Below are 23,550 nucleotides of genomic sequence, written 5' to 3' on the forward strand. Positions count from 1 at the left end.
AAAAACAAAAACAAAAACAAAAAAAACAAGTCCTGGCAAAGAACCCAGCCCAGCTCAAGGATACCCACAGTGCATGGGTACGGGATTTTGGCTGTCACACACCACCTCTGGCAGCTAATGCCACTGTGTGGCTCTGCAACCAGTGTGACCTGAAGGCCCTACATCACACAGCTCTCCTATGTACCTTAACGAGCAGGCACCTCGGAACCAACAATCTACGTACAAAAATAACTGAAGGTGCTTTATGAGGGATTTTCTCTTTGTGAAATGGGGCCCTGCCCTTCCTGCCTCCACCAGCACAGAGGAACATCTCTCCAGGCAACAGTGGAGGCTGAACTGGAGCAGTGTGAGGTGTAAAGATGGTGGGAGGAGGCCAAAACACAAAGGGAGGCACAGAGGTGGAGGTGCCAGTGGCACTGAGGATACACACAGTGCGTGGGGGGAGGGAGGCTGGGAGGGGAGGAAGGGCTGGCCCAGAGGAAAGGCGAGCACCACAATGGACAGCGGCACAGTGGGGCAACTGTGTGGTATAGTCTAAAAGACACTGCGCACATAGGGCCAGGCGCAAAAGGGGTTGAAGACAGCTGGATGTGGTGGCGCAGGCCTGTAATCCCAGTGGCTCCAGAGGCTGAGACAGGAGGATCCTGAGTTCAAAGCCAGCCTCAGCAACAGGGAGGCGCTAAGTAACTAAGTGAGACCCTGTCTCTAAATAATATACAAAATAGGGCTGGGGATGAGGCTCAGTGGTCGAGTGCCCCTGAGTTCAATCCCCAGTACTGGACCCCCAAAAGAAGTGGGGGCTGGAGAGAGATGGCCATCACCATCAACACGAGGTTAGTAAGGACCACAAGAGAGAGGACAGCACAGGCATGGACTTCATGGTCCTTCTTAGTCACACTGCTCTATTCAAATGAAGATAATCACCTGAACATCTGGGTTCTGTGGTGCTGAGAAGGGAACCCAGAGCTTTGCGTGCACTAGGCAAGCACTCTACCACGGCTACACTCCAGACATCTCCAGAGAGCACGTGCTTCTTCTCCCTCAGTTCTCTCCCCAGAGCTTTTCTTAATGCGGAGAAAGCCTCAAAGCACATCCAGGCAGCAGAGTAAACCAGGGAGTCACGATTGCCACCGTCTCACTCTGGAGCTGTGGTCTAAGGGCCTACCCAGAACCTTTTTATTTCAACAATTGACAGTGGTAAAATTAATTGCTGAGAGAAGAAAGAACAACAGTATCTAGACCCCTGTCCTCTAAATTGCTAACCGTTTTTAGAGTGACTTTAACTTAGTATTGCATGTGTTGACATCTCTTCCTACAGGGGTACTGTGACACTTCCAACAGACTCTTAAAGATGGACTTCTACTGGAAGCACCACAGATAGTGTGTCAAGCACAGGACATGTGCCTTCTACCTGGAGACACCAAGTGGCCCTGACAGTGCACATGAAGCCCTGTGAGTAGCAGCCGCAGCAGTGCTCAGGACGCATGGTGCACAGCAAGCGCACTGTGGGAAAGCCAGCTCCCTGCAGCGTCTGGCCATTCTGCAACCACCACGAACAGCAGAGATGCCGGGGGGCGCAGAGGAGCAGCACGTGGGGCACACAAACACACACAGCCCAGGGGAGGAGCGCACTTCCCTGTCATCTCTTAATTCACTGCTAAACAACTTCTGCAACAAGCATTTCTGCTTTCCACTCAAGAAAAGAACCCTGGAACATACATACTTCCAATTTAAAACTTTATCCTAAGGGCCTTTCTACCTCTCACTGTCAGGCACCTGCTAGACTCACATGCACTTCTTGTTTGGACAGTTCTACTCTTTAGGCTCTCTCCTTGAGATGGGCCAAAGATCAACAGACAGTTGATGGAAGGAAGGAAATCCCAAAAGCTAATAGGGTTTCTAGGGAAAAATCAGCAGGGAAGAGACCGAGGAGGCCCGTGAGCAGGAAGCGGCAGGGATACCCACCGTGGGAAGCAAGGCCCACCTGCTCCCCTCAGGGTCAGAGGCCTGCCGAAAACCGTAGTCATGCCATGTCCCATATTCCAGCCACCCAGCACCCGAGCCCTTCCAAGGCCGATGGCCCATCCCTGAAGCACACCAAGTGGCCTGGAGGAGCAGTCACGGCACCAGGCCCTTGTTCTCCCAGCCTTCCCTGCACCGGCCAATCACTCAGCACTGACTGAGTGGACAAAAATTGTCCCGAGGCGGTTCCCAACCCACATCAGTTTCCAGGTCAAGCAGCCTCCCCAGACCCTCCAGCATGGTGGGCCATGTGGCCCCCAAGCCTGGCTCTCGCAGCCTCCCAGAGACATTGTCGGCCACTTGAAATCCTCCCAAACCTGCTCTCCAATGGCTCGCACAGGCTGTGAGCGTGCAAGGACTCCCTGACTGGTGTGCATATCTTCCTCACGACTTACATGCTTACAACTTAGGCCTTCGTCCATTCTTCTCAGCAGACAGTACGAACGCACATTAAAACACTGCCACCCCTTTGACGCCACTGAACACAGTACGCGTCTAGCAGTCCGTGGTGGCCTACGCTCTCCCATTATCCTCCTCCTCCCCACTGGTCACGATGAGCTCTGGAAGCACAAGAGGAGCATTCTTCCCCATCCCCACCCTCCACTCCCCAGCTCAAGTGGGGCCACCAACATGGCCACACCTGTGAGGTGCTCAAGACATACAGGCTCCTTGCACAGGGCCTCCTGGAGGCGACCTCATGCTGTCTTCCTCACAACTCCTGAGGCAGGTCTCCTGGTGAGTGGCAGAGTGGAGGGGACAACCCAAACCCAGGGTCTGTGCTCCCAGGCACAACCTCAAAGCCACACCGCAGTAATAGGCGCTCCCCAGGCACCACAGAAACCAACACAACGAAGAAAAGTCTCCCAACTGCGCGTCGACTCCCGGTTCTTCTCACAAACTTCCATTCCTCCTACGCTAGGTAGGCAGGAACTGCACCCTCATTCAAGGATACCAAATCCCACTCTCAGTGACCAAAGGACAAGGACATGCCACTCCAGCAAGAACGTGCCATAAAGGACAGACCTCAGAACCCGCAGGCTAGATTCCATTCCCAGTTTCCCTCCCACATGACCTTGGCCAACCTTCCCCAGCCGCTAGCTCAGATCTGCAGGTGAATACTGGACTTCAACGTTGACCTTTCTCTACCACCTGCAGAAAACAAAAGTGCAAGAGCTCCAGAACGCCCACACGAGCACAAAACTGGAAGCCATGGCCAAGATCACTTAGGTCCTGGGGCTTTCAAATGTCCTCTGAGGACCCCTTCCAGGGCTAGGGTAAAGCGGGAGTCCAGAAGGGTCTCGGCAGGGGAAGCTCCAGGAACGGGCTCTCACCTGAGCCAGCTGTGCTGGTGCTTTCCTACAGAGATGGCTAATTCCAAACAGCTTTAAGCTGCAGGGCCCATCTGCTCCCTTACTCTGCAAAGTACCCCAGGCCCCAAGAATCTCGGCTACCTCCCAGGTATTAGGCCACAGGCCTCCACACTTGGGTCCCCCACAGCTTGTGCAGGACAACAACAGGGAAAGAGGGAAGAGGCCTTGCTGGTGTGTCCCACTCCCAGCGCTGCCTCTGTTTTCTTCTCTGCTGTTTCGATGATTTGTGTAATGTTATCTTAAAAATGCCAACAGGGTTGCAGGCTAGCACATTTTAATTTTGGGATGAACCAAGAGTTGACCAACAAGAAACAAAACCACAGTGACACACACTTGGTATATGGCCAACGTACAACACATTCAGACCCCTTATTCTGCACTGGGAAAAAGTTTCTGGGAAGAGCAATGAAGAAAGAAAAATCAGAAACTTGGATTAATCAAGCAGAAACTCTATGAACAGAACTAGACAAGATGTCTAAGAAGAGGTGCTTGCTAAAGTTTCTGAGCATCGGAGAAACCAACCTGGGACACTGTCAGTCCATCACTCCACAGTGCTTTGCCAGGCACCACGTGCGGGAGCTATGCTCAGGACCGTGGACCCAAGAGTGTCCGGCCTCACGGGAAGGTGTCTGCTCAGTCAGAGGCCCCCCGTCCCAGAGCAGGGGAAATTCCGCCACTGTATGGAGGGGCAGAGAGGCAGCTGGTTAGGAAACAAGGAGCCTCTGCTCTGGAACCAGCACCCAAGGGGTACTGCCACGCCCAGTTTTACCCTCCGGTCAGAAAACTCGAGTGACTCTGCCGGGTTCCAAGTGTACTCCACTACACGTACCTGCCAGACCCTGAGCAAGCGCCCAGACCTCTTAGTGTCCTTACCTGTGAGGTGAGTACTGACATCGCCCTGTTTTACTGAGTCCCTCCATGAGGTGTCAGTGAGAACACTTCCACAGGGACCTGGAGGCATCAGCGTTAACCTTCACCTTATCACCTCTCCCAATCACCCACACAGTAAGCCCTGAACAGTGCCTAACTCACCAATAGTTACTATCCTTCATTCACTAATGAGAAGGCCGAGGGCTCAGAGTTGAGGTGAAATGACAAAGGTAACACAGGAAAGCTGGCCTGTAAATCCCACTGGCTCCCAATGCAAACTCTGCCCAGCCCGTCACCAGTGTTCACATGGCGACCCAGGGGTCATGGGTGTACATGTAAGGGTGGCGGACTGCACCTTAGAGAAAGAAAGGACAGAAGCACACTGGTACGTGTGGTGTTGGTCTGCTTTTAACCCACTCACTGCATCCTCGTTCCCCACAAGAGCAGTGCAGGAAGGGCAAAGTTCTCCTTGTTTTTTGTTATTACTGCAGAATGCCTAAAACAACGTGAAGAATGGAAAGCCAGGCTCCAGTCTCCCTGCAGCGTGAGCACACTAGCATCTCTGGGGGGAGGTGAAGGAGCCAGCATAACACAGCAGAGCAAAATTCTACACAGACCTCTTTAAACTTCTGGGCACCAGCTGAACTTCACATTTAGTCACAAACCAAGTCCCTTTTATTTTACAGTCCTGGGAACTGAACCCAGGGACACTTTAGCACTGAGCTGCACCCCTGGCTGTAATAAATTTTATTTTGAAATAGGGTCTCACTAAGTTGCCCAGAATGGCCTGGGACTTGCGATCCTCAGCCTCCTGAGTATCTAGTATCACAGGTGTGCGCCACCACACCTAGTTACATTTTAATATGCATGAAAAGAAATACCACATAATTATTCAAATTAATTCTCAAACTATTCTAAACAATGAAGTCCCTCCACATCTCTATGAAATGTTAGGCTCTAATTGGTCAACAGTCATTTCTCAGGTGGACAGAATAGAGGGCACTGGCTCCCTAAGAGCAACTTCAGGTTTTAAGTAATCAACTGCTCAGGGCCAGGTGTAGTGGTGCACACCTGTAATCCCAGTGGCTCAGGAGGCTGAGGCAGGAGGAACGTGAGTTCAAAGTCAGCTTCAGCAATAGGGAGGCACTTAACCATTCAGCGAGACCCTGTCTCTAAATAAAATATTTACAAAGGTCTGGGGATGTTGCTCAGTGGTTAAGCACTGCTGGGTTTAATCCTCAGTACCAGAAACAAAAAAGAAATCAACCGCTCAGAAATACTGACATCACAAGTACAGCTTCAACTTTTCTACATAAGAGTCAACAGTGTCAGAATGTCACTACCCGAAATCAACTTTTACATTAGTACTGGCAAAGGCTCGGAACTACGCAGGCAGGAGGGATAATCAGCCTACTTACAAAGCAGAAAAACTTGGAAACGCAGGATATGCCTCAAGCTCCCAAATTTATTTTTGGAGCAAATGAAATTTCCTCCTCTGAATGAGAATGAGACTCTGTGAAAAGCAAGCATCTGAACTCGGCAGACCTCGGCTGCCAAGACAGCCGCCTGCACAAGCCTGCAGAATCCAGCCAAGTGCTCACTGTTAGCTACAGTGAAACACCTACAGGGTGGAAACCCTCCGTCCACATTTCTGAATTGGCATTAGCCAAGAGGGGAGGGGTACTGTCACCAGCTGCTCCTGGACGACAGGCACAAACAGGAGACCCCCATGCAAACCGGGTCCCACAGCCTCCACTATGTGGTGCTGGGACAGGCTGGAGAGAGCTTCTCAGCACAAGTTCATGCAGTTCTGCATGGTAAACTGTGTATTTGAAAAAGAATAAACTCAAAAAGATAAATGGAAAACCTGAAATCAAGGATAAATGGGGCTGGGGTTGTAGTGGTGGCTCAGGGGTAGAGCACTTGCCTAGCACAGCTGAGGCACTGGGTTTGATACTCAGTACCACAAAAAAACAAAATAAAGGTACTGTGTCCACCCATAACTAAAAAAAAAAAAAAAAAAAAGAAAAGAAAAGAAAGAAAGGAAAAAGAATAAACAGAAACAAGCTGGGCTTGGGTGCATACCCACAGTCCCAGGCACCTGGGAGGCTGAGGCAGAGGACTGCTTGAGCCCAGGCAACACAGCAAGACCCCGTCTCAAAAATAAACAGGAACAAGCTCTTTCCTTCGGCTCTGGCAAACAGCGGATTGTTACATTAAGGCTCGGGACCTACGTGGCAAGGAGGAGGAGGAACTGCTGAAACAGTTGGGCCACCTGAAAGTGGAGCTGTCCCAGCTGCACATGGCCAAAGGGACAGGCACTGTGGCCTCTAAGCTCTCTAAGATCCAAGGTGTACGCAAACCCATCGCCCGTGTTCTTACCATCATTAACCAGACTCAGAAAGAAACCTCAGGAGATTCCACAAGGGCAAGAAGTACAGACCCCTGGACCTGTGGCCCAAGAAGACGTGAGCTGTGCGCCGCCAGCTCAGCAAGCACGAGGAGGACCTGGAAACCAAGTGGCGGCCGCAGAGAGTGCACGCCTGTGCAAGTGCACGGTCAAAGCCTGAGTCACGGTGCAATGAAACGAGAACACTGGAAAAAAATAAAAAGTAAGAAATAAACAGGAACAAATAAACCTGAATATACTCCAAACTGATCATTATTTTATCTGTGCGGTTTTGTTACATAAAATTGCTTTAACCCCACTATTCTAACTGTATATTCTTAAGCTGCATGTATTCTCAGGTCCAAAAGAACTGCTAAGAAATGCTAAAGCTTCACTTAAAAGACTGCTTATAAGACAAGCTATTAAAATGTTGAAAACATTTTTGCATGTTACAGGATAAAGAAAATAATGCTAATGTAATAAGAAATCAAGAGTGTCAGGATAATAAGAGAAATAAGCATACAAAATAAAGGACAAGGCGATGCTAACTAAAGGAACACCAGTGAGAAACCGGAATCGCTCTTCCCGTGCGTACTCTTTCCAGCCCGCCAACAGAAACCTAGAGGACGGGACGCTGAAGGGGACCAGGGATGTTTCACATTGGAGGCAGGAACAACTCAAAGTGCTCCAGTTAAGAACTATTTCCTTAGCAAAAGTCAAGCTACTGTGTTAAAATGTGAGCTTTTTCATTTTGTGGTGCTAGGGATGTTCCAACCCTGGGCCTTGCACAAGGTGGGAAAGCGCTCCACCCCTGAGCCACACCCCAGCCAGATCAGGAGCAGTTCTGAGGATCTTTAGACACAGGGCAAGACTGGTTCCCCCCAAGAGCTGTGCCAAATTACTTAGTGGTAGCTAACAGGAAGAGCTAGCAGGTTCAAGACAGAACGAAGGCGGCCTAGACTAAGAGAACAACATGTTGGCACAGAAGATAGCTGTTAAGACCCGAGGAACCTGAGGTTGAGCTACCCACACCGGAGCATCCGGAGAGGCTGGCAGAGGCCAGTCCAGGACGGAGCCAGGGAGATGCAGTGTGTCACGCCAGGAGACTGGGCTAGGCCTGAGGGAAACTGAGACAAGTCCTTTAAGTGAAGGGAAGGCACATTTGTATTTTGGATACATACTTTTAGAAGCTACCCAACGGCTGCCGGCTGAAGACAGTGAAGACACCAGGGCCCAGGTCACACCAGGGGTCTCTGCAGTGGAGTCAGTGCAGGGGTGAGGCACAGCTGCCTCCCAAATGTCTGGCCTACCTGACCAGGCAGGAAACAGCAGAGGAGAAGAGACCCAAGGGAAAGATGGGTCTGGCCATGCTGACTTTCAGGAGCCTAGAGGCCACCCAAACAAGCCCAGCAGGTGTGAGCTGGAGCTGTGCGAGTGGGGGACACCTGCCTGAGTTCTACCACAGATGCAGACAGTGACAAGGGTTCCCACAGCTGCATGATCCCTGTACTTTTTCTGCTCAAACCAAACTTGACAGGCTCTTTCCCTCTTCCACCTCTCTTTACACAACTACTAAAATATGTGGGCTATGTCGCCCTGTTACATATTGAATATTCAGCACCTAGAACAGTACCTGAAACAAAACAGATCTCAATAGAGTATACTAGAGTATGCTAATGTATAATCACTCACATACACATAAACAATACGTCTGTCACAACAAAATGCTGTCATTGTCAGGCATGGTGGCACACACCTATAATCGCAACCACTCAGAAGGCTGATGCAGGAGGACCATGAGTTCAAGGCTAGCCTGGGTGATTCAGCAACACCTTGTCTTAAAATTAGAAGGGGGGTGGGCTGGGGATATAGTTCAGGGACAGAGTGTCACTGGGTTCAATCTCCAGTGCCACAAAATAAATGATTAAATTAAATCTTTAAAAACTACTATGCATCGATGTGCACGACACACAGAAGTACATGCTGTGTGCTTCAGTGCTGCAGGGCTCCAGATGTCTGCCCACAGTGTGGCCAGTGCACCTCAGCTTGCAGGAGGCAGCTCTCTCCTAAACAGTTTTCCATCTGTCTCCACCCTCAACCCACCATCCATACAAAACGCGTCCCTCCCCACTGTCCCCAACCTCCCATGAAGCACACAAAGGAAGGTCTCCAGGTTTCCCAAACAAGCAAACAAGCCCTTGCCCCCAAAGCTGTCTGATCCTACCTTTCCCTACCTGCAAGCTGGTTTTTTTCCCCTTACTTCCAGGTCAAGAACAATGGCTCCACTCCCAAGACTTGAATCAGGGAAGTTCCTCCTTACCTGTAGCCTCTACCCACACCCAACTCTGCCTAGCCTCAAAATCTCAACTCAAAAGTGAACTCCTCTGGTCAGCTGTGGTGGTACACGCCTGTGATCTCAGCTATTCAAGAGGCTGGGGAGGGAGGATCAAAAGATGGAGGCCAGCATGGGCAACTCAGTGAGACCTTGTCTCAAAATAAGAGGGCTGGGGGAAGCCAGGTACAGTGACACAGGCCTGTAATCCCAACGCCTCATGGGAGGCAGGAGGATGGCAAGTTACACGCCAGCCTGGGCAACTCTGTAAGTCTGTCTCAAAATAAACTGAAAAGGGCTGTGGGTGCAGCCACAGTGGTCAGCAAACCCTCAGAAAACACAGCCACGTCATTCTGTCCCCTGCCCATCTCCTGTCAGGTTGTCTTGAGCCTGCAGAGTCCTGAGCACAGGCATGGCTGGTGAAAGCCAGCCCAGGGCAGGGTCCTCTCTGCCTTCACCACTTCCCTGGCAGCCTGGAACAATCACGTGCACACAGGGCTGGACACAGAATGATGGTTCTGTCTCCTTGCTGACCAGCAGAGGTGCAGGCCACCGCGGAAAGGATGGCAAGCTGAGTGTGTGCAAAACACAAAGTCATATTTCAACATGTGCATTTATTTATTTATTTATTTATTTATTTATTTATTTATTTATATTCTTAGTAAATACAGCTCAATTTCTTGGGAACAGAAAAAATGTGACCATTTCAGATTAATCTTAGTAAAGTAATATGTGGTATTGAAAATTTTTTTAATTATCTTTTTTCTGACAGCGATAAATATTTTTTAAAAAACTTTTTCCATACACGTATATAGAATATAGGATAATAATGTCTGTCTCATTCCACCTCCTTCCTATCCCCACCACCCCGCCCCTCCCCTCAGTCCCCTCTGCACAATCCAGTCTTCATTCTTCCCTACCCTGTCCCACTAGGGATCAGTGTCCACTTATCCGAGAGAGCACTTGGCCTTTGGTCTTTGGTACTGGCTTATTTCACTTAGCATGATGTTCTCCAGCTCCATCCATTTACTCAATGGTGTGTTTAATTGTTTCATAAACCAAACACCATGGCAAGAAGCACGGCATTCAAGAGGGGTTTGCCGACTACGTCTTGAAAGCCACTAGTCAAGCACTCTCAGGCTCCAAGGCGGTCATCAGTGTCCAGCTTCAGGGAAGAGTCGTTCCTACCTTTACCTGATTCCCCCCACGTTATTCACTCACCTAGTGTGGCGAGTGCCACACAGAACCCCAGTGACAACAGCACTTGGGATTGACTCTGGAAAAGTGCCGCAGCCAACTCTGAGTCGAGCACACGGAGAACGGCTTCTCAGTCCTCCCACCAGCACTGCTCCCCACACTGGGGCGGACGAGTCTGCTGAGTGGCGCCACTGCAGAGTCTTCGGAGCACTCCTGGCCCCAGCGGGACAACCCAACACCTCCAGCACCACCAACACCTGCAGCTGCCCCAGCCAACCCTGAGCTTCACTGCAGCATCCTTGCTCCCATCCTCTGGTGTGGTGCTTCCTGGGGGTCCCCCCTCTTGCCCACCCTGCACTAGTCCTGGTTTGGGCCAGCACCTCTGAGTAGGCTCTGCTGGCGTGCCTTTCCAGACTGCCCATCACACTCCACCCACACTGCCGCCGGCTTCACCTCCACCACTGCTCGCACAATGGACACACCGGACACAGTAGACTGGTCTTCACTATTATTCCTTACAGTTCTGAGTTCCGGACTCCTGCCTCAAGGATGAGCAGCCCATGAAAGACACAGGCAAAATCTGGGGCCCCATCTACAATTCAGCCTGAATATGTTGTCTGTTCTTGTTTTTACATATTGGAATCTCAAGTGGGATGTCTTTTTTCTTTTTTGAGATTTTTTTTTTTTTAAATCTCCTTTGTTACTTTTGAAAAGACTGAAAAGCTACTGCACTAGACTTAAGAATAAAATCAACATTTGAAAATGCAGCTAAGGTCTGTGGCTCAGTGGTAGAGCGCTTGCCTAGCATGTGGGAGGCACTGGGTTCGATCCTTAACACCGCATAAAAATAAATGAAGGCATTCTGTCCAACAATAACTACAAAACAATTTAAAAATTTTTAAAAATGCAGCTGAAACTTCAAACTGAAATTGGAGCAAAACCTAAAAGCAGGGTTGGGGTTGTGGCTCAGCAGTACAGCACTTGCCTAGCACGTGTGAGGCACTGGTTTCAACCCTCAGCACCACATAAAAATAAATAAATAAAGGTATTGTGTCCGTCTACAACTTAAAATACTTAAAAAAAATAAATAAATAAAAGCAGTAATTTTTTTTAAAGAACAAGGGGAAAAAACCTCAAGTGATCGACTCACAGGAGAGTACCAGGTAACCTGTTCAGCTCCGTAGCTTCTCCTCTGCCACTGACGGATCTGCTGTTGCAGCCCTCTCCTGGGCTGGCACCAGGTGGTAGGGGAGGGATGGGAGCAGGATGGGACATCCTACAGAGGGGACAACCAAGGAGCAGGGGAGCCAAGGAGCTGAGCTGGGTTCCCTGGTAACAGTCTTTGCACAGTAAGTAAGGATGCTGATTAGAACCTGAACAGCAAGTGCCACCAAGGTCAGTGGGCTCTGAATGCTCCCACACGGAAAGGCGACGATCAACAGATTTACTGTGACCTTCACAGGAGAGAAGCACAGGGCAGCCTGCTGAATGCACCTGCTAAGTCTCCTAGACAGGCAGCCACAAGCCCAAGGGGCAGTATCCACACAAAAGGGAAACCCACCTCGGTTGAGTCCCACACGCAGGGCATGAGGCAGTACACCAACGCACTGGGAAGAAAACAGAGCAGAAAGCCATCAAGAAGCAGTGGCTAAGAGAGCTCAGATGGCCTCATGGAGTTGGAGGAAAAAAACTGGAGCACAGGCTGACAGCCAAAGCTAAGGACCCCTGGAGAAGGCAGGCAGAGAAAATGGGCCCAATCCTCCGGGAACCTGGCAGGGAAGTTGGCTTCCAGTTGTCTCATGGGGCCAGGGAGACAAGAACCAGGCTTCAGCAACCCAGCAGGAGATGCACAGGGCAGTGCCGCAGGGTCTAAGCAATGTGCCGGTAATGGGGTGCAGATGGCTGAGCCTGTGGCTCACAGAGCCTGAATCCCGGCCTCGCATGGCTCAGTCCCAGTCTGAACTGGGGTCATCTGTCCCTACTCTAGGGCTTCAGATGACAGGACGAAGACAGTCTCACCCATCCCAACTTGTTCTTTCCACATGCAACATCTGACACGCAATTAAAGAAACAAAAAGATATATATCTACAGATATGACTAAAGGAAAAGAGAAACAGAACTAGATGCAGGCCAGAGGTCCACTGAATACCAGAGTTATCAGGTGCAAACTGCAAATGTTCAAAATTCTATTGAGCAAAGGAAAAGTTTTCACTAGAGAACTAAGAGATAATCACAAAGATTCTAGTACTGAAATTTAGAATTCAACCTAGGGCTACACTGGACAGACTGGACACAGCTGAAGAGAGGATCAGCGAGCTGGAAGAAAGATCACCAAAAATATGTCTAGGTGGAAGTATGAGAAACAGCTAAGAAATACGGGAAGGAGCACAGAAAGCACGCAGTGGTAAAAAGGCCCATGGCACACAGGGACGGACAGCCTCAGATGAGCAGAGACAAAACAGGAGTAGGAAATGTCCACAATGGTCGAACGTTTCCAAAACCAACTGCCAATGCCCAGACAGGAAGAAAAGACTGAAAGACAGGGAGGGAGGCTCTACCTACCTGAGACAACCCCGGAGCATGCTCAAGCCCACAAGGACAGCAAGGAGCTGGATGGGAGCCAGAGCAGGGACAGCCAGTGAGGAACTCAAACAATAATAAAGAAAATGCATAAAAAAGAAGAAAATAACCAACTGGGAACTCTCTACCCAACAAGAACCTAGTGAGGGCAAAAGAGAGTCCTTAGGCAACAATAGACTGGGCTGAGAGAAACATGAAGGTCATCCTTCAGAGGAAGGGGCAGTCCCTGCAGAGGTCACCTGCCAATGTAAGGGGGCATGGCACCACCTGACACTGCCAAAATACATCTAAAACCCAGATATGTAGCAAGGACTCTAAAGTTGGGGGCTGGCCGCAGTGCACGCGCCTAAGGAGAGAGCAGGGGGGCGAAGTCGAGCTTCGGTCCAGGTGCCTGGTGACCTAGGCAGGAGTGTAGACAGGTCCCAACACCGACAGGGAAGAGCAATCAGAGAACACCTGTGCCGCTACAGGAAGGCCAGGACCAAGACCAGGACACAAGCAGCATGACCGAGCCTGTGGCCACGGGTCTCACTGCTTAACTGACGTGCAGGGACTGACTGAAGACCAAGGGCGTCAGGGTGACCACAGCCAACCACCCATGGTTTACAGAGGCACACCTCAATTACAAGATCACAGGCAAAGACCCAGAGCAAGAAAGACAATGTGCCAAACACTGGGCAGTGCCAGGGATGGGGGACACCTTGGGATGACCACGATGCCTCTACCAAGGGGATCAAAGTTCTGCGTTTGTACCAGAACAATCTCAAGACACATGAAAATCAAGAGCTACGAGAAGAAAGACCAGCTCCACCATCACAGTAATACGTCTCTCAGTGACTGACACAACGAATACTCCAGAGTCAGGTGTGACCGTGCTGCCCAGTGCACAGCCCCACACACCACCAACACCACGTGGAGCTGCGTGACACACACAAGCACACGCCAGGTCTGAAAGATGCAGCTCAGTGAAGAGAACGCAAATTCCTGTCCTTAATGATGAAAATGATGGACATGATAGGATTTGGGGGCTAAGTAAACTATATCATTAAGCTCAATTTCACCTGTTTCTTTCTGCTTTAATGAGGCCACTGGAATCTGAATCACACAACTAGCACAGCTGATCGAGGTGACAAGGAAAGGCTGTATATCAACACTCACTGTTTTCAAGAGCCAAGGAAGCACGGGACAGAAGTGACCGAAACTGGGCTGTTAGGACAGTCAGCATATCTCAAGGAGCAAGTGATGCAGAGTATCCTTAGGGATCCTATCGGAATCACGCTACAAATCAATAGACAACGGGAACCCCCAAATATCACAAGGCCACACAATGTACTTCTAAAACTTTAATTTAAAAAGTTACCACAACGAAAATCAGACACTATTTTTGCGTATAAGATAGTGAAATCTCACATCAAAAACTTGTGGGATGTAGCTAAAAGTATGCCTGAGGGAAACTTACAGGCTTAAATACACTAGAAAAGAAGAAAAGCTAAAATCAGTGAAGTATCTACTCAAGAAACCAGGAAAGAGAACAGCAAAGAAAAAACAGAAGGCAGTAGGAAGAAAAAGAATACATAATACCAAAAGAGGAGAAACAGAAAAATAAAGCCAAAACTTGGTTCTCTGGCAGTTTACAAAATTGACAAACTCCTAGCAAGGATGTTTCAGAGACAAGGCACGAATTGCCAATATCAAGAATTAGTAAAAGGGAATGTCACTGCAGATCTTGCAGATAATGAGGATACTACACTTCACACCTATAAACTGGGAAGTCTGGATGGCCTGGACAAAACTCTGTGGAAAAAATGCCTGGCCTAAACAGACACAAGAAGAAATGCTATATCAGAAAAATCTGATTTCTACCTATAATATTGATTCTGAAATTTTTCCTTCTCACATGGCTATACCAGCTGGTCAATAAGTTCTTCCAAACATTTGTGGAGAAAAACACCAAGTTCACAAGAAGTCTTCCAGGGAATAGAAAAACAAGAAACTTCCCACCTTTTTTTCACAAAACCAACATAAGCTAAAACAAGGAGTATACAGGAAAGCACAATTACTGGTCCATCTTTCTCATGAAAACAAAGGCAATAATCCTAAACAAATTATGACCAAATAAAACCCAGCACAAAGAGACTAGAAGCTGGGCACAGTGGTACATGCCTGTGATACCAGCTACACAAGAGGCCAAAGCAGGAGAATGGCAAATTCGAGGCCAGTCTGGGCAACTAAGACAGACCCTGTCTCAAAATAAAAAATAAAAAGGGGCTAAGGATGTAGCTCAGTGGTTAAGCACCCCTGGGTTCAATCCCTAGTAGCAAAAAATAAAGAAAGAAAAGAGCTGAGGATGTAGCTCAGTGGTAGAGTGCTCCCAGGTTCAATTCCCAGTATTGTAAAGCAAAAACAAAAACAGAAACAAGCTAGAGATCATGTTGGAATTTTTCGAAAATTGCAAATTTAAAGTCAAATTGGGTTGGGAAGGGAGTTTACTGGCAGAGTACTTGCCTACCAAATGGAAGGCCCTGGGTTCAATATCCAGCTCTGCAAAAATTTTAAAAAGATCATCAAATAACAGAAAAAGCACATAATTGTCTGAAAAGATGCAGAAAACAAATGTAAGAAATTCAATAATCACTCATAATTAAAAAAAAACTTAGCAAACTAGGCATAGAGAAGAATTTTCATATTTTGATAGAGAATATCTACAAAAACCCTAAATAACACTTAACAGGTGACACAGTGAAACTTTCCCTGGTTACTGGGAATAAGACAAGGACACTTGTACTCACCACTTCAACACTGTACTGGATTTCTCGGCAGATATAATAAGGCAAGAAAAAGAAAAATGGTTTTAGCACATGGGGAACAAAAAAAAATTGCCAAACATGCCAAGAATCAGTTCTCTATAAAAGTAATAAACAATTACATAGCTACTACATGTCTGTAAATACTGAAGACCAGTATTTTAAAAAGGTGTCCTTTCTTGCACTAGTATGCTGATTAAATGTAGTTCCAGGAGCTGGGGCTCAGAGGTAGAGTGCCTGCCTGGTATGTGTGAGGCCCTGGGCTCGACAATTCTCAGCACCACATAATAATAAATTAATAAAAAATAAAGGTCCATTGACAACTAAAAATATATTTTAAAAAAATGCAATCCCAATTAAAAACCCAGCACTTGGATTTTTTTTTTTTTTTTTTTTTTTTTTTTGCAGCAAAATTGCCAAGCAGATTTTAAAATTTATCTGAAAATACTAAGGACCAAGATCAGCTAAGAAAATTCTGAAGAGTAAAGGTGAAGAACTTAAATGATCAACTCTCAAGACCAAGTAAGTCTACAATAGTTTACAGGGTGGTACTTGTGAAAATATGACAAAAAAGAACAATGCAGCAGAATCCAGAAACAGACCATATGTTCAGTCACCTGAGGAGGTGACAGAGATGGCACTGGGAAACACTGGGAAAAAGAATGATCTTCTTCATGAATTAAAACTGGGTCAACCAGGTATCCTCAGGTGAAAAAAAAAAAAAAATTGAGGCCCCTATCTCCCACCACAAACAAGATCATCTTCAAATAGAAATAAACGAGGAGCTTTTACAAGATAACAGAACAGGATCTTCACAAACCTGGCCTAGCGGACTTCTTAAACAGGGAATAAAATGCATTAAATATCGCTGAAAAGACTGATCAACTGAACATATTAAAATTTTCAATTTTGCTTTTCAGAAGATATACTGAGAGTGAAATGGCAAACACAAGAGTATAAAACAGTCTGGTGTGTGTATGTGTGTGTGTGTGTGTGGTGAGACCCGTAAAGAACTCCTTCAAACAAAATGTATGACCCAGCCAACGAACAAGCAGAACTTAACTCACAAAGGCTGACAGCCCCAGCCCACGTGTGCTACAGAGCCAGGAAGCAGCAATTCGGACGGTACCAACTGCCTCCCCAAACACCACCAGGACAGCTAACACACGTGAACACTCAATGCCCCGTGTGACCAACACATGGACAGCTGCTTGCTCACACTGATAGTGGCAGCAAATAGTCACAACTGCCACTTTTGCTGGTGTGTCCCAAGGCTGAGCAAAAGCACACACCATCACTCTGAAGTCCACTCCCTGTGCACACACCACAGAAATTTACCACATCTGCACAAAAAACAAGAATATTCAGGGTAGCATTTATAAAAACACAACCAAATGTTCATAACAGTAGAAAGAACAGACCATGGTATATTCGTACTCCGACACAGAGCATGTTACAGATGACACAGGTGCATCTCATAATGTTGGGAGAACGAATCAATAAACAAAAGTACACACATTATCCTATTTATAGAAAAATCAAGAGCAGGTAAAAGATCAATAAAAAAAAATTAAGGGCTGGGGATACAGCTCAGTTGGTAGAGTGCTTGCCTTGTAAGCACAAAGCCCTGGGTTCAATCCCCAGTACCACAAAAAAAAAAAAAAAAAAAAAAAAAAGAAGAACACTCTGCCAGGTGGAGTGGTGCAGGCCTGTCATCCCGGCAGCTCGGAAGGCTGAGGCAGGGGGATTGCAAATTTGAGGCTAACCTCAGCAATTTAAAGAAACCCTAAGCAACTAAGTGAGACCCTGTCTCAAAATAAAAAATTAAAAGGGTTGAGGATATGGTTCAGGGGTAAAGCACTGCTAGGTTCAATCCCCAGAAATAAAACAAAACAAAACAAAAGTCAAGATTCTTTTAAGAATTAGGAGAGGATGACTGAGACTCAGCAAGAGGGACTTGCAAGAAGCCTGGTGACATCCCACCTCCTGATCTGGGTAGTGATCCACAGAGTCAACTTTGCGGGAAGTTCAGAGATGTACACTCTGTGAATGATTCTGATATATGCCACAGGTTTGTTTTTGTTGTTGTTGTTGTTTTGGTACCAGGGATTGAACCCAGGGCTGCTTAACCACTGAGCTACATCCCCAGCTGGTTTTTTTTTTTTTTTGAGACAAGGTCTCAATAAATTGCTGAGGCTGGCTTTGAACTTGCAATCCTCCTGCCTCAGCCTCCTGAGTTGCTGGTATTTTAGGCATGTGCTACTGTGCCCACACAGCTGATGTTTTAATGTACACCCTGATTTGCCTATCTGAGGACCCAAGAGGACACACACAGTTACTTGATACATAAGATCTATCTGGTCACACTATTAGCCACCCAAAGATGAGCCCAAGTTCAGGAAATTTACTTCATGGTTCCTGTGCTTCTAAAATGCTGGAATCAGATGGTGACATCAACTGTTGGCATCATTACATTATCTACTCAACTGGGCATTTCCAGGTTGCTATGCTGAGCAACCATCTCCCCAGCAGGTGTAGATATGCCCACAGCCCAAGACTAACCATAAAACTCCTGTCACTTCCCTGCCATGTCCTAGGTACCCATTCTTTCCCAAAAGTACCCTATCAAATACCTAAGTATCAGATAAACGCTTAAGTGTGTGTACCTCAGATGACACTAAAACAAAAAGCTGCATGTGGTGTGGTGCCCACACCTGTAATCCCAGCTGCCAAGGAGGCTAAGGCAGGGAGAGCCCAAGTGTGAGGCACTCTCTCAAAATAAAAAGGCCTGGATATGCAGCTCAGTGGCAGTCGCCTGGTACGTACAAGATCCTGGGTTCAGTCCCACTACTCCCCATCAAAAACTACAATTACAAAAACAAAACAACCGGAAATTTGCAAATATGTGCAACAAAATCCTGGTAAAACATAAACTGGCCAATCCTTTTAGGCCTGCAGTAATAAAATCTGACATAAACAAGTTTCTTAATTTATAAGACTTTAGTCAGAAAAATCTTAATGATTCTCTAGGAACAAAAAAGGAACACATAGCACTAACATCAAATTATCGTTTCTATAAAGGAAGTTCAAATGTTTGGCTTATGACTCTTTCAGGAGACTTGACTACAGCCAAGAAACACATTAAGGCTAGTAATTATTCATCTGCAAATTTACACTGCAGACCCACCGTGGGAGCATCAGCCTATGCCTGCGCAGGTCCACCTGCATGCACCATAAAGGCACCTATTATGAAGGAGTGAAATGGCACCCAGACAGCTCACAAAACCCAAGTAGCCTACCTAACTCCCACGATGCCGTGTGCCACACACCTTATGAATCTCTCGTCAACTTTTGCCCTTTACCTACCATTAAATTCTCACTTAATTCCGTAAGAGAAGGTTTTGAAACACCAGTCCAGACGTACATTCTTAAAGCAACAACCTTAGTTGTCCCAAGCTTTAAAATTCTCATCTGCCAAGGAGAAAGACCCTAAGAAATCAACTTCTAGTCTTCTATTCCTTAAGACAAACGATTTACAAAACACAGGTGAGCCAGAGAGTGACACAGTCCTGTCATCAAAGCAACTAGGGAGGCTGAGGAAAGAGGATTGCCAGTTCAAGGCCAGGCTCAGAAACTTAAGAGAGCCCTATCTCAAAATAAAAAATAAAAAGGGCTGGGAACACAGTGCAGTAGTAAAGTGCCCCTGGATTCTGGGTTCAATTCCCAGTGCTAATAAACAAAGCACAAATGTTTTGACAAAGGTAGTTTGTAAAAACATTTCTGTGAAATCAGTTCTACTTGTCTATTCAATTTCATTAGGAATTGGAAATCCATGGAAATACACACACAATCCCCAAGGTAAAATCCATGGGCGGTCCACCATTAGCAATAAAAGGCCAAGGACAACAGGATGGAGGACACCACAGAGCTTGGTTGCTTCGTGGCCTTTCTGTAAAAACTTCGAAGCAATTTTCCAAATCTAGGTAGTTCCCCAAGGACAGGAATGAAAGCAATGAGGTACTTTCACAGGACTTTGGAGACCAGTTTGTTCTCCCTAAGAAGTTTGATCCCTGGGAACTCTGTCGTGCTCACCAACACCGGGAACACCAACGTGCAGCTAACACGTGAACACAAGCACCCGTGGGACCACTGCAGCTCCGGGTTAAAAGGGGGCATACCTGTGGAAGTGCCGTGCTGAGCTGTCTCTGCAGGGAGTCTCTTTCGTGGCCAACCTCGTGCAGCTTCCCCTGGGTCAACGCCAATGTTTCTTGAGTCTCCCTCAGTGTGTCCAGAAGACGGTCCCTTTCTTCTAGCATGGAGACCATGAGTTGTTCAAAATGGGAATCTGCGTCTGGCTGTGAGGGGGAGCCGGACCCATGGCTCCCGCTTCCTCCTGGGGGGCCTTCTGCTTCACTGATGGTCGGCATCACCTCGCACATCATCTTGAAACCAAAGACCCGGACCAGAGTCATTAAGGGCAGAACACAGGTTCCCACCGACCTGCACCTGCACGAATCCCTGCCGCTAACCAACAGCAGGTCCAGGCTCCGTGCTCCCAGCTCCGCTGTGCTTCGCAGGCACCAGCCGGGAGGACCGGCTCAGGGCGGGAGCACACCACCTGGAGCCACTGGCGGAGACGACCACCCGGGGCAGGAGGGAGGCAGGGGCTTGCGCGCCCTCCGGGAGCACACCCCTGGGTGCTTTTGCGAAGCCCGACTTTTCAGCTGTCCAGAACAAGTGTGCTCCTGTTACCCACTTTTCTCAATTTCCCGGTGGGGTACAGAGAGCCACAGCGCAGGCCACCCAAGCAGGTCCCGAAAAGCACCCAGGGAGCGCACGGCAGGAGCCCGGCCACCGGCGGCCGGCAGGAATGTGTGCGGTCAGCTCCTGGGACGGACTGACGGCTCCCCGAATTCTTGGGCCGGATCTGGTGAGCGCTCACGGGAGCGGACTCGCTAAGGGCCGGGAGAGGTGTTTTCCGATGGCCGCGGGGCTGGTTCGTCCACCTAACTTACGTAAGTTTACGGCCAAAAAAGGGCGACACCACCATGGACACGGCGGGTCCGCGGGCCGGGGCGGCCGGGCAGGACGCCTCGGGGAAAGGCGAGCTCAAGCGCCGCGGCCGGGACCGCGCACCTGGCGGGGCCTCCGCGTGCTCGCGGCCGGCGCTGCGCGCGCGAGCGACCACAGGTGCGCGGCCTCGCGTCTCGCCGCCGCCCGCCGCCCGCCCGCGCTGACACCGGCGCCTGCCCGCCGCGCTGCCTCGGTCTCCCGCTCCTCACCTTGCTCGCCGGCGGGCGCGGCCAGGAGGCTCCGCGGCGGGCGCGGGCGGCGGCGCGCTCCTGACGAGCTCGGGGCCAACGAAGGCGGCCCGCGGCCGGCGTCCGCGCCCCCACGCGCGGCCCGGGCCCGCCGCCCCAGTCACGAAGGCCGGCCCGCGGCCGGACACTGGCGAGCGCAGAGGAGCGGGCCCGGCGGCGCGTCGCCGGCGTCAACGTGCCCGACGTCGGGCGCGTCGGCGCGAGCGTCAGCGCCGCCCCGGGGGGGCTCGGAGGGCCGCGGCCCGAGTGCGCACGCGCCGCTTTCGCGGGAGAGGGCGGGCGGCGCCTCGCGGGCGCTGATTGGCTGGACACGGCCGGAGCCCCGCCCTCTGGTCACGCCCCGGCGGTGGCCGGCAGAGCCGCAGGTGCGAACTCAGGTGGGCGCTCGCAGCCCCAGCGCTCGGCGCTGTCCCAGGTCTGCCCCCGCGGCCGCGGGGTCACGGGGCTTAACTCGGCGTCTGCGGGCGTCAGGCTCTGAGCCAGATTTCGCAAATGTCACGTCCACACAGCTCTCCGGATCGGAGCTAGTCGGAGCTGAAGTCACCTGCCCAGAGTAGGGAGCGCTCGGAGCCCTTCATCCGAGCCAGGTCTCCTGCGAACTGTTCCTTCGGACTCGAAGGACGCGGTGTCCACGCAAGACCCATTTACCGAGCGCTACCTGCTGTACCTGGGGAGGCAAAGATGAGCAGCGTGTGATTTTGAGGCTCCTGGCGCTGTGTGGAGAGGTCAGACTGCGAAGCCCGGGCGTAAATGCTTCACCTCCCTTGGTTCCTTTTACTCTGCATCAGGAATCTGGGCAACTCAGGAAGACCACCTGAATTCAGTGCCTCGCTGTAGGATGGGAAAATGACATATGCCTGCCAGCAACGCTGTGTTGAGAAATGGAAGTGAAACACAAGGAGTTGAGAACCTGGCCTGGAGGCCCTCTGCGCATCGGGGTCATTTTTTATCCTCTCTGCAAACATTTCTAAACGCCTACTGTGTGCCAAGACCTGTGCTAAATCTTGCAGGCGCAGAGATTAAGAAATGCACCTTTAATAAATAGAAGAGCGCACACTCTTCACAAATCCAAATGTCGAGGTATCTTTGCAGTTCACCAGGTCCTAAATGACCCACAAATAGAGATTGCTTGTGTAGTTGGTGATGAGGCAGCCAGAGCCCCTGAACTGTTCGAGTCTGAGGAAAGGCTACATGGGGTGAGAGGGCCAGGAGGTGATCCCTTCCCAGGTCGATTCTGATTCCCATAGTGTGAGTTCACCAAGAATAGGCACTGAGTGCACTAAGTGAACAGGATCTGGTACACTTCCTTTCAGTCATTCATTTGTTCAATATTTATGGAATATTTATTCATTACATGCTGAAGAACTGCATAAATGTGAATTCATGAATGCACTTCCAGCCCTCAGTTTTTTGCTATTTTAAAGTTGTACAGATGTTCTGTGAGGTGTTCTTCAGGTGCCACTTGCCCTTCCAAGCACCAGCAATTCTGCACAAGTCCCCAGTTCCTCTGGGTCAGGGCTTGGAAAGAATCCCAAGTCTTCTCAGAAGTTCCTGCTTAATTCATCTTGCCCCTATCGGCACCCATACCTGTCTCCTAAGAAAATGGCACAATGCCAAAATTCAGTTCAACAGAGTAGACCATTCACAGCACGAGTATTTGTGCAGCATGTGCCAGCCAGGCCTGGGACATGTTCTGGGAATACAAAACTGCCGAAGACATAACTCCCACCCCAAGTTTGCAGCCTGGAGGGGAGAAGAGACCCTGACTATCTTGATGGCTGTCCTGTGAACAGTGTATGACTTGGCACTGTGGGACCACAGAGGAGGGAGGAGTCAGATCTCCAGCTGGCATGACAAGGAGTTTTTCCAGCAGAGAAGGGAGAAGCCCATTTGGTACTGCTTCAGGAAATCCCGGGTTTCATTCTTTCCCATTAACTCATTTTGTTCCCCCAGATTGCAAATCAGTAAGAGGGAAGTTGTAAGGGACCTAAATGACCCACAAATAGAGATTGCTTCAATCATGCACTTGCAAGTCACAGAAAACTTGGCTGACAGTCACTGTCATATTTTAGATAACTGCCTAACAACAAGCAGACTTCTGCACCCTGATTGTGGTGGTAGTTACCTATTGTATGCTGTTGGCAAATCTCAAGAACTACGCTGATATCTGAAGTTTGCCCTAGTTTTAGTAAATGGGGGGCAATCCTGCAAAAAAAGCAAGATCCAAACAAGTATCCATCGTGTGCACCTAATTCAGAAAACAGCCTCTGTTGGGCTGGGTTGTGGCTCAGTGGTAGAGCTCTCGCCTAGCACATGCGAGGCACTGGGTTGGATCCTCAGCACTGCATCAAAAGAAAGAAATAAAATAAAGGTATTGTGTCCATCTACAACTAAAAGAAATTTTTTTAAAAAGTCTCTGTTGAGGTGAAGAATATATTGCTTAAAATTTATTATCTTGTATTTGAAAACTCTAGACTTATTAATTATATATAACTTTAACAAAATTAGTTTTGTATGAAATGAAATATTTTTGAAAAGTGAAGCTAAATTTCATGTCAACTTTGTCAAAGAAAACCATATCTATAGATAAAAATAGGTTACTGTATTCAAGTAGTTTTTCAGGTCTCTCCCCACCACACACACACATATATGATGGTGGTTAGT

The 23,550-nt window shown here is 48.8% G+C and overlaps 1 protein-coding gene across 1 annotated transcript in view; it reads right to left on the reverse strand.

Annotated features, from left to right (window-relative positions):
- The window catches only part of Ppfia1 (PTPRF interacting protein alpha 1), an 88,622-nt gene extending 67,560 nt beyond the window's left edge, over window positions 1–21,062 (reverse strand). Inside the window, 2 exon segments of the mRNA XM_047515943.1 lie at window positions 19,744–20,007; window positions 20,848–21,062. Coding sequence (XP_047371899.1) covers window positions 19,744–20,007 — 264 coding nt within the window. The 5' untranslated portion in view covers window positions 20,848–21,062.
- Window positions 21,063–23,550: the final 2,488 nt, after the last annotated feature.

The sequence above is a fragment of the Sciurus carolinensis genome, chromosome 11, assembly GCF_902686445.1.
Source record: "Sciurus carolinensis chromosome 11, mSciCar1.2, whole genome shotgun sequence".
NCBI classification, from domain to species: domain Eukaryota; kingdom Metazoa; phylum Chordata; class Mammalia; order Rodentia; family Sciuridae; genus Sciurus; species Sciurus carolinensis.